Source organism: Sander vitreus, chromosome 12, assembly GCF_031162955.1.
Source record: "Sander vitreus isolate 19-12246 chromosome 12, sanVit1, whole genome shotgun sequence".
Classification (NCBI taxonomy): Eukaryota; Metazoa; Chordata; class Actinopteri; order Perciformes; family Percidae; genus Sander; species Sander vitreus.
The window spans coordinates 19,043,804-19,054,898 of record NC_135866.1 but is presented as its reverse complement, the minus strand read 5'-3'; the positions used below and the strand labels follow the sequence as shown (position 1 = coordinate 19,054,898).

Below are 11,095 nucleotides of genomic sequence, written 5' to 3'. Positions count from 1 at the left end.
CGATTTGGAAAGTAACAGCGTCAAGAAGAAAAGAACAGCCAGAAAAAAGACCGGATACAAGCAAAATTGTTTTCAAAATTAAAGCATACCTTTAGTTTCGGACTGTCATGAACTAAGTTTTGAGTTTGTTTGTTGTATTTTGTCTCTCTATTTTTAAATAACTATAGCTGAGTGGGAATTAACTTATTTATAGGTGAGTCAATTTAATTCTAGTTTCAAAGCTTCCTTACTTAAACAGACAATGTCTGTCCACAAATATTATTATTGGTACTTATTTATAGGCCTCATCCACTCATTTTATTTTGCCTATTGTTACTTCACTTGGATGTTTAATCTTCACTGTGCAGAATGATGTATGTGCATAGATGGACACTAGATGGCTGTTTTCACATTCAGGGGGAAATGTACCTTATGATTTTAAGGCACATACAGTATGTACAAGAATATTTTTGTGAATTATAACTATCCAATATGCAACTTACAGTGTGATAAAGGGAGGGAAAAGGAGTAGATGCAATTTTTAACAAGGTATTTGAAGTTTTTGTGGAAAAGCCATATCTCTCACACACACACACACACACACACACACACACACACACATTATTATTATTATTACAAGCAGACTTTTGTTTTAGAAGTCTTCAAAAAATGTCTGGGGGAGAGCCACAATATGGAGTATATCCATGGATGCACATCAGGCTATGTGGGTCTTATTTTGAAAATCGTCACCAGAAGTTTTATTTATCATTTATACCGCTTGTTGGTCCAGTTTAGTTGTTAGATGGTCAGTCTGTCTGTCTCAGGGGCTGGGTTTCTCTTTTACCCAAGAAGAGGGGGTGAAATCAGAGTTTCAAGCATGACGAGACAAAGACACTGACTTAACATTGTCATATCATGTTTTAAAAACTTTCACAACTCACCATGGCTATAAGGGAGCTCAAAGTTTGCCTTTTAGGGGTAAGTGGCACTGGCAGATGTTTTTGTTTAACGTTATCCACCAAAATTCGTTCTTGTCTGCTAGCTAACCGACATAGTTTGACGTTAACAACATATTAACATACGCGCTAGCTACACTAACTGACACGATTGTCCTGTAAACAGTCGCTTATTTTGTAAACTGTTGACTTTATCTTGTTGTTGTTCGTCAGAAAACTTCAAAAATGCTGATAGCTAACGTTAGTTGACTGAAAACCAATAGCTGATCGCACAGTGGGCGCAGCAGTTATTTTACAGTTACTTTCTCATCGTGTAACGTTAACTAGCTACGTCTGTTTTTAACATTTCAAAATCGAGTACTTGTTGTTTTCTACCTACTTTTTAACGGTTCTGACAGTTTATCACCCATTACGTCATCATCATACCAACCGGTACCAACCGCAACATGCAAGCCATTAGTTAGATTTCCTGCTGCGTTAGCAAATCACACTGCAGTCCCTCTTTATGGACGGTGACGGTGACAGGGATGTTCAGTCTGAACTGCAAAGTGTTAGCTAGTTTATCAATAAAGCAAAGGGGAACTGCGAACTTGTAAGAGCTACATAAAAGTTTAACAGGCCTGTGCAATCCGTCACTGGAACTGAGTTGCTCAGCAAGCCTTTTAAATGCCAACCTAAGGTAACCACAGAATGTCCTTAGCTACCAATCCCCTCTGCTTTGCCAGATTGTATTCATACTTTAGTTATGTAAAGCTAGAATACGAGCTGTCATTATGCCTGCATCACCAAAAAGGAATGATGAAGCATAAATGACATGCAGCCAAAAAAGGCCCTTAAAGTCTTGAGTTTTCATGTTAATTTACCTAACTGTTAACGTCAGGTGATTGGGAGATGTTGTCTATGACAAATAAGTAATATTGACTTTTAATTCAGAGCTAGTTGTGGAATATGTGCACTAACCGGAAGCTATCTGATGGGGTGGGCATGTGACCAGACAGTTCCCTAATCAATAAGGTTTACTAGTGACCAGTGACTCTATGTACGTGTGTTAGGAGGACTGCAGTAACTGATGTTGTTACCCTCTGTTTTCAGGACACTGGAGTTGGGAAATCCAGCATTGTTTGCCGATTCGTTCAGGATCATTTTGACCACAACATAAGCCCCACAATAGGGTAAGAGTGTAGCAGTACAAATCACAAAATATAGTGTTAGGACGGTAAGAAACAAACCAATAAGAGAGAGCCATCTTTGCTCAACACTTTTTGTTGTTCCAAATGAAGTCAAGGTTTGATATCAAATAAAGTCCAAATCCTGAATTGGGAACAATCAGTTTGACCATGTGAGGTGTCAAGTGGCATTTTCACAAGGATTCCAGATTTCAAGTCTTATCTTCTATAATAACGGTTAAGTCAGTTGGCAAATTTATATAACTGTTCTAAATGGTTTGATTTACAGAGTGGGAAATATTAAGTGGGACATGACAGGAAAAAAGGGATTCCCCAATTTTACAAAAGAAAAAATAGAATATGCCAACCTAAAAAAACTATTGGTTTATACATATTTTTTGAAATGCAATTCAGGTCACTATTAGCAGACTTGGTACAAATTACAAATACAAATGAATATAGTGTATACAAGATAAATGTCAAGCTTAATAACACTAATGAAATAAACTTCCTTTTGATAAAACGTGAGACTGGTGACATCCGACATCACGCGGAAGGCAACATTAGATAAGCTGAGACGGTTTAAGTCACGTTTGCTTTGACAAGATGACAAAAAAAAATGAAGCCATATTTAAACAAATGTTTGAGCCCACCGTCATCACTGATTTATGTGCTGGCCCTTTGTTGTTTGATGGTTGTTTTGTACGCCTCTGGGTCAGGCAACATGGATTTGGTGTCGACCATCTTTGTTCTCAATATTATTTGTTTCCTGTTGACTTTTGTTATTGTCATTTGCTTCCTGTGCTTTTTAAAGAACATGCTTGGACGCATTGTTGTAAAATGCTCTTTATCACCCCCAGAGCATCGTTCCTAACCAAAACAGTGCCATCTGGAAATGAACTACACAAATTTCTGATCTGGGATACAGCCGGACAGGAAAGGGTGAGTGCATCCACAACAGAAATTCCTCATTTACGTATTATTAGCTTTAAGTTAACACACATAACATGACTTTTAAAAAAGTACATTTTCCGTTACATTTTGCATCAGGAAGCTAGCAGTGACACAATCATTTCACTGTTAGTGTTCCTCGTGACATGGAGTTATTATTAGGTGTGAAATAGGATAATTCACATAAGGTTCAAAGGTCACGAGACTGTGGTATCATCACAGTGATTAATTTTATTGAGGGAGGATGGTGTCGGTAGTTAAAGCTTGCCAGACATGCGTACAGCATGGAAAAACTAGTTCAAGTATTTCCTGCTTTTGTGTGAAATGAATGATATCTTAAAACCTCTGTTACCAGGGTTTAAAGTTCTCTTTATCTGTGGGACTAATATTGAACTTATCATATGTGACTAGCTGTGTGATGGGGGGTATTTAAAAAATAATGTCACCACACTAGGGATCGACCAATACTGTTTTTTCAAGGCTGAGACCGATAGTCAGATAACATTGTGGGCGGGACATTAAGTCAGACTCAGTGATGAGTGAAACCGAAGCAGAGGGACAGACACAGAGCTGTAGCAGAGCCAAAGTAGCGCACTTTTTAATTCATTAACTTTATCGGTTATCAGGCAAATAAAACGCCGATACACATAATATGCAGACTGCCAAGAAAAGGCCCGATAATCGTCCAGGGCCGATAATCGGTCTATCCCTACACTACACTTAATTAACTACAGTGTTGTTATTATGACCACTGGCTGGTGCTTTAGAGCAATGTTTTGATGAGTGGGCCCATTATTGTTTGTATTGCATGTATTGTCACAAGCACAAGGGTGATGTGATACACATTTGTGCTGACTGCAGTCGGTGGTAATGAATATCACCAGCTGGTGGATGTGCTGTAAAGGTAGCTTGTAAAAGATAAGAGAAGAAGACTGCCAGGCGATGTAAACAATGCATGTTTTGAAACATTAAAATAAAGATAGTGTATGTTTCTCGGGGAAGGAAATGCATGTTAATTAAGGCCTTAAGGATACCCATATTGGGGGCGACCTCTAGCTCACCCACATACAAGTTGTATGTGGAGGTTGAGAACACTTCTCCATAAGTCTTGTGCAACCTTCATAGTGATTTAAGAGGAGCTGAAACCTGTAAGGAAGTAACTTTTTCCATCAGCCATCATCACTTAAAAATGTAAGGGCATAGTCTACTCACAGAACAGTATACCATGTTAGTCTTTCATGAGTTAACAACATTTTCAATGTTACGATCCAGATTTAGGATTGTGTTCAATTTAAATGGTCATAGACTGTTTTTGAAGTCATCTTTATAAAGCACTTGGGTGACATTTCTGTATAACTGTGATTGATTTGATGTAATGATTATTCATGCTAACTACTATACATATGTTGTCTTTTTTAGTTTCACTCATTAGCTCCTATGTACTACAGAGGATCGGCTGCTGCTGTCATTGTCTATGACATTACTAAACTGGTAAGAATAACAGTTATATTTACATCAAGTGACAGTAAATTTAGCCTGCGTTGAGTGGTGACATCCTCAGACTAGTGGACAAAATCCCCATAACAAAAATGAATAACTAACAACCCTTTTTCCCCGCACCTCAACAGGTGAGGGGAACAACTGTTGAGGGGCTCAAGCAATGTCCTTCACCCCTAAATGTACCATTAGAGCTGCTGATGTGTTGAGTCACTCCCTGGTGTATTAAATGTGTGTAACAGAAGAAGCTGCTTTTGCACTATGAGCCTGATGTAAAACTCAATTACTTTTCCATCACTCTGGGATGCCTCGCTTCCAGGACCTACAAATATCATTCTTTCCTGGTCTGTTCATGGAAACTTGTCTGAAAACTAATGCGATGAATATGTGACACAAGTTGTAGAAAACGTTGGGCATATTCTCATAAAGTCCCTATCCCAGTGTTGACTGTAATTACATTATTATTACATGTCATTTAGTTGACGCTCTTATCCAAAGCGACTTACAATTGCTATACTGTATATATCAGAGGTTGCACACCTCTGGAGCAACTAGGGGTTAAGTGTCTTGCTCAGGGACACATTGGTATCACAGTGGGAATTGAATCCAGATCTCCCACACCAAAGGCATGTGTCATATCCACTGCACCCTCACCACCCCATTTGATGTGCTCTTGTTGTTCAGGACTCTTTCCAGACACTGAAGAAATGGGTAAAAGAGCTTAAAGAACACGGTCCGGAGGACATTGTTGTAGCCATAGCAGGAAACAAGAATGATTTAGGAGACATCAGGTGAGTTTTTTTTTTTTCTTAATAGCTGTAAAGAAATTGCTTCTTATGGGTATTATGGTGATTATATTCAAGTTTAAGTGACACTATAACAACCACTAGACACTAGAAGTCTGTCCTGCATCAGCACAAACACACACACATCTCTTTATTATAAAAACATGAGCTTCTTACTTTTTGCTCTTGCTTATTTGCCCCCATAGATTTACTGTGGTCACAGTTATGACTCTTGTTTTCCTGTTAAGACTTTCAGCACAGCAAACTCTTACAGGTTTAGTGAACGAGCACAAACAATAAAGTCATCTTCTTGTTATATCTGTTATGTAACTCATGTCAAGTCCACTATGCTGAGAAAATCATATTGTGATCTTCAATTGCCTTGCAACTGTCGGAAGAATCTAACAGGGCTGACTGTAGAAACAAGCTAAGGCTAAAGGCCGTCTTATGGTCTTGCGTAGAATCGACGGCAGACCCCCGCAAACCACTCTGCGTCTACGCCAGACCCTACGCTGTAGCCTGACGTGCACCTCTCGAAAAATGTAACAACACGTCGCGGCCACGCACGTCGCTCGGCCGTGTCTTGGTAGCGTTGCATTTCCCCCGACTCATTTCCTGGTTCTCCTTCTCCATAAACAACATGAAATCAAGGAGAGGGTTAACTTTTCCTGCTCCAGATTTCCCACTGTGGTTAGAAAGAACAGGGGAGACACTTTGTTTCTCTCACTAGGACTCTAGAGCAGGGGTGTCAAACTCAATTTTACTAAGGGTCACACTGGAAATGACGATCACAACAAGGGCAAGACATGTTGAGTTCATTGACATGCTTTTATTTAACAAAAAAAAGTCAATTAACTTTGTATCATTGCATGTGTCATATAGCTTTCTCCCATATAGTTTGGTCGACATAAAACCCTAAAAAAGTCAGCAAAAAAGTTTCTTAGCCATCGTAGAATTTAGCAAGTCATGAAAAACAAACATTACCTTTTTAAAAGCAGCTACCACCCAGCTGACTCACCACAACCTGTTTCACAGCCTGAATATTAAAAAACTCTCTGCTTCTGCGGGGAATTCTGAGTCTCAAAGTCGGCAAATCTGTCAAATTCTGCACGGCAGTATCGCATAATTACAGTATGAAAAACAGTTTCCTCATTTTTTGTGGTGTGGTGCACAACTAGTCGGGCCAAAATTTGCTGTGAACCTAAATTGATATGCGGGCCGGATCAAAATTTGCAAGGGGCCGGATTTGGCCCCTGGGCCTTGAGTTTGACACATGTGCTCTAGAGTCACAACTTGGTCCGAAGACAATTGCTGTCACTCTCTCACTTTCTCCCTCGCTCTATCACCCACTCCCCCCCCCCCACACACACACACACACACACATGCTGGCTTGAGGCACACACCAACGCACAAGTAAACAAAGAGTTTCACGATTGACCCTCCAGAAACCACACCAACCCCCCTCCCCCCACTTAGCGTTCTGGCAGTGAAATGCACCGCGATGCAAAGAAACTCGTTCAATCCCGGCGCAGAACTCCTAAAGGGTCACGACGCTGTAGGAGCGACAGTGTAGCTGCGGCGTGGAGTTTACACACGACCATAAAACGGCCTTTAAGCAGCAAAATCTTTTGGTCTGTCACCGGATACAATTTATTTTGTTGTTTACCCTAAAGAGCTTCATTAAAGAAAGAAATTACCATACATTGTATTTTGTTTGACTACTGACAGCAGAGACACCTCCTAAACCTTGGTCAAGGTGGCCCAAGAAGACTAGTATTGTCTTTAAGTGTTTTGGCTAAGTAGTGTTTTTTCTTTACCATTTTTAAATATTGTTCTTCCTGGCCACTGTATATTCTCTGTCTGCGAGTTAAATTTAAAAACAGAAAAATGTGACCTGTTTAGACATAGCTTTTCATGTTTGCTCTCTCTGCGGAAGGGGACACCACATTAAATAAAAGACAGGGAAATGTTTGTTTCAGGAATCTTCACAATGCACCATTTTGGTATAGTTGCATTTCTATCATGAAAAAAACTCAACTGCTCTTCCATGTGTCCTCTCTCCTCCAGCACTTTTCCAGAGCAAACGAGATTTAATGAATAAAAGATTATTTGATTTGCCATTGGACCCTTTTTTAAGTGTGAACCTACTCAAAACTTACTTTAGTGTGCTCTTTTACAGGGAAGTTCCTATGAAGGAAGCTAAGGAGTTTGCTGAATCAATTGCAGCTGTTTTCATCGAGACTAGTGCCCGAAATGCTGTCAATGTTGAGGAACTCTTTCAGAAAATCAGTAGGTTTCGTGTCTTTACTGTATGTTGCGTCTGTGTTATGTGTGTCTGTATGTACCTTATTATTTTAAAAGTTAGCAGTAAAGAGGAAGCTATGTGCTATTGACTTAAAGACTAGGGAAGCCGGAAGCTGTTTTTTATCATGTGCCATGTAATCCCATATGGGATGGACAATTTAATTGTATGACACGAAAATAAAACGTTAATTAATTATTTTAAATACAAACAAAATATGACTCATTTACTGTTCATGTTACTAAGGATGTTTGGCGTTTTTTGTCAATGTGTTAGTCTATTTCTGCTTTCATTTTAATTTCATTTGACAACTTTATAAGTCATGAATACAGTATGTTTCTGCCATAAAGTGGGGCGGACAAATTCCATTATATTTGTTTTTGACAACTACAATGACATTTATTTTAATTAGCAACATTTAAGTAGTACATCTTTTTATTCTGAACAACCGTTTGAAGTTGGCATGTTTTGGTTTTACAGTATGTACTGTATTAAGAAAAGCAGTAGCGCTGGCATTGGGTTTTATGGCTGCTAGTAGAGGTCAATTCACCAAGATGCACTGCCAAATACATTGCAGAAGAAATAATACAACACTTCATACGCTTAAAATAGGTATATCTGCCATGGTACCTCTGTAAATGACCCTGTGCTGTGCGTTTAGGTAAACAGATCCCACCCCTGGAAAATCCTGAGGTGGAGAGCAACGAGTCCTTTAAACTCACCCGGCAGCCGGCTGTGTCCGCCAGGAGATGCTGCTAGTAGTACCAACAGTGGCTGTTGGGATTACTTCCTTCAGCACCAGGGACCCCACCAGCACAGCACATGGTCCACAATGCACACAGTGTCTTACTCCTGGAAATGACAAGAAAGTGGACAGACAGAGGTCAGCTTGCACGTGTGGTCAACTGCAACATGAAACAACAGTATTGTATAGGTTATTGCACATTTATTTCAATTAATTGTCGTAGTTTCAACTCTAGAAGTAGAAAGCCTTCATTTTGTCCCCCTCAGGTGGTGTTTTGCCTGAATTACATAAAGATTCATATCTGTGTGGTAATACTACACAGCTCATTACAAAGAGGCAGTTTCATCGCATTTTCCACAATAACTTTCAAATTCAGCACACATTAATAACAAGTGATCTAGCTGATGGGCTTTTTAAAGCCGGGTTTTAGCTGTTGATGCAACTACATTTCAATTTCAAGAGTTAACTGCTCAGTAGATTTTTCATTGCACTGTGGCTCTTAAATGGCACACATTAAATGAAGGTTTTTGAATTAGTTTTTTTATGGAGCCTTTGTGTACATGTATGTATGACTCTTGTACAGAATTGTATTAGAATATTCTGAATAAGGTTGTTGCGATCAAACCTTAGACAAACATTCAGTTCTGTAGCTCAAATGCAGCGGCTTTACATTCCACTTCATCATGTGTTTTCACACACATTGACTGTATAAGGGTTTAACTGTAATGCTGCAGAATGTATAGCTTAGTGGCCTAAATTTAACTTACAATATGACACGCCCTGTTGAAACACTGTGACCAATACTATAATTGTTTACATGGTAATTTGCTAAAGATGTTTTCTACATACTGAAATGTATTGTCTGAGATTTCACTACAGGGAATGACTGTATACGACATGTATTTACCTAAGAAGAGAAAAGACCTGCATGTATTTTACTCTAAACATGTCTAAAGCTGTTAGTTCCAAAGTTCCAAAAGGGTTGTATTCTATTTACTAACCAAACTCTGAAGGAACATATAGTAGCCTGGATGCCAGCCGAACTTAGCCCCGCCCACAACATTCGAGGTCGGGAAGTTCATATTCTGACTAGAATCTGAGTATGACCACGTCAGGCTAGTAATATAGCCCTAAACCAATCAATTTAGCTTGCAAAGATAAAGTGGGAAATGGGTAACAATGAAAATAGTGCTTCGTTCAGTGTAAACTAAAATTATGTATATTTGCTGCCGTTTCTTTTGGCAGTAGAGCCCTTGGATTTGTCACTTGAGATGAATAACAGCACTTTTTTATACATTTAACATTGTTAATTTGAAGTCACTTTTTTGTAAGTGTTGAAACAGTTACAGAACTCTTAACTGCATTTTTTGAAATGTAAATGAGAGTTGACTTGGATACAACAAGGTTTTCCTATGGAACAGTATTTCTGGTTCTACGTGTCGATAGCTTAAAAAAACAAGTTTATGTTTGTACTTAAGTTAGTTAGTGCACATTAAAAAGTAATTTAAAAATGTACCATTTTTACCAACATGTATGACAGGATAATGGAGTTCAATTCATAGTTTTTAATGCAATCATAGTCTAATTTTGCTCATATGTACTGTTCTCAAAGTCACACCAAACTCCTTTCACAAATCTTCAAATGAATGTGGCCTTGCTTCCACTAAAATGTAATGCAGTGATTGGTTGAAATAGAATTAGGAGTTGCTTGGTGGGCCAGATGTCAATTCACCACCAGATTGATAAAGATTTTCCAATGCAGTTTGGCATGATATTACCTCTATACAAGATATAATGACATATAATTTGTTTTATTTTTTACAAGAGGTTACATGTTGATATTGTGATGAGATTTCCAAGTATATTCGTCGCCACACATGTGCCCTTTTTATGTTTTTCTAAACAAATTGCTAGAATAATGCATGAATTATTTGATCTGTACACACTAATTGTACGCATAACGTCAACTTTGAAATTGCCACTTATCTGCAGCCATTCTTTTACTGTAAGCCATCATGCTTCCCTATATCCTCAATCAGATTAACTTTTGTATATTAATCAGTGTAATAAAGTATTGATTATTCTATTTTTCTGTTTTGTTTTTGTGTTACTTTTACCCGATAAGGATACAATATGTTTTGAAATGTCAAAGACCCCAGAATGACAATATAGATTTATTGATTTTATGTCTAAAGTGCTGTCAGTAGATACCCAAAAGATGAGTGAGGTGAGAGAAGAGGGGACTCATTAACAAAAGGTCATGACTCGGATTAGCCCCGTGATGTCACGTGGTAACATGGTATGCATCTGAACTGAGCCACTTTGACACCTCAGAAACCTAAACTCCAAGTGAAAAAAACACGATTGGTTTCCCAATATAGATGAAGTTTTTACTCCAGTCACTGCAAACCACATTATGTGAGAACAATGTATATTTTTCATTAAAATTTACATTTTTTTGCTCACTTCTTACCACTTTCCCACGTCCTATTAGCTTTAACCCCAAAATAGGAACCACTCAACAAATTTGTATTTGTTATTTTGTACGTTTAACGTGACCTTCTGAAAAGGTGTAAGCAGCACAAACTACATGCAGAGTGGAGCATTTCCAGAGAGTGCTATTCAGTACACTGCAGTGGATTAACCCCTAGGCAGCTTACAGAGGGGAGGGGGGTCTATACTTCTTGTCACTGCGATGGATTTAACCATAGCCA

General features: G+C 38.6%; 1 protein-coding gene across 1 annotated transcript; it reads left to right on the top strand.

Annotated features, from left to right (window-relative positions):
* Positions 1 to 754: 754 nt before the first annotated feature.
* On the top strand, positions 755 to 9,280 carry rab31 (RAB31, member RAS oncogene family). Its single transcript, XM_078264323.1, has 7 exons — positions 755 to 957; positions 2,028 to 2,107; positions 2,962 to 3,043; positions 4,472 to 4,543; positions 5,234 to 5,340; positions 7,514 to 7,623; positions 8,298 to 9,280. The coding sequence occupies exons 1-7, from the start codon at positions 922 to 924 to the stop codon at positions 8,393 to 8,395; spliced, it is 585 nt and encodes a 194-aa protein (XP_078120449.1). The 5' UTR covers positions 755 to 921; the 3' UTR covers positions 8,396 to 9,280.
* The last annotated feature ends 1,815 nt before the right edge of the window (positions 9,281 to 11,095 follow it).

Coding starts and splice junctions, on each gene's coding strand:
- rab31 (XM_078264323.1), top strand. CDS start 922: ATGGCTATAAGGGAGCTCAAAGTTTGCCTTTTAGGG. Junction 2,108..2,961: donor AACATAAGCCCCACAATAGG/GTAAGAGTGTAG, acceptor TATCACCCCCAG/AGCATCGTTCCTAACCAAAA. Junction 5,341..7,513: donor AATGATTTAGGAGACATCAG/GTGAGTTTTTTT, acceptor GCTCTTTTACAG/GGAAGTTCCTATGAAGGAAG.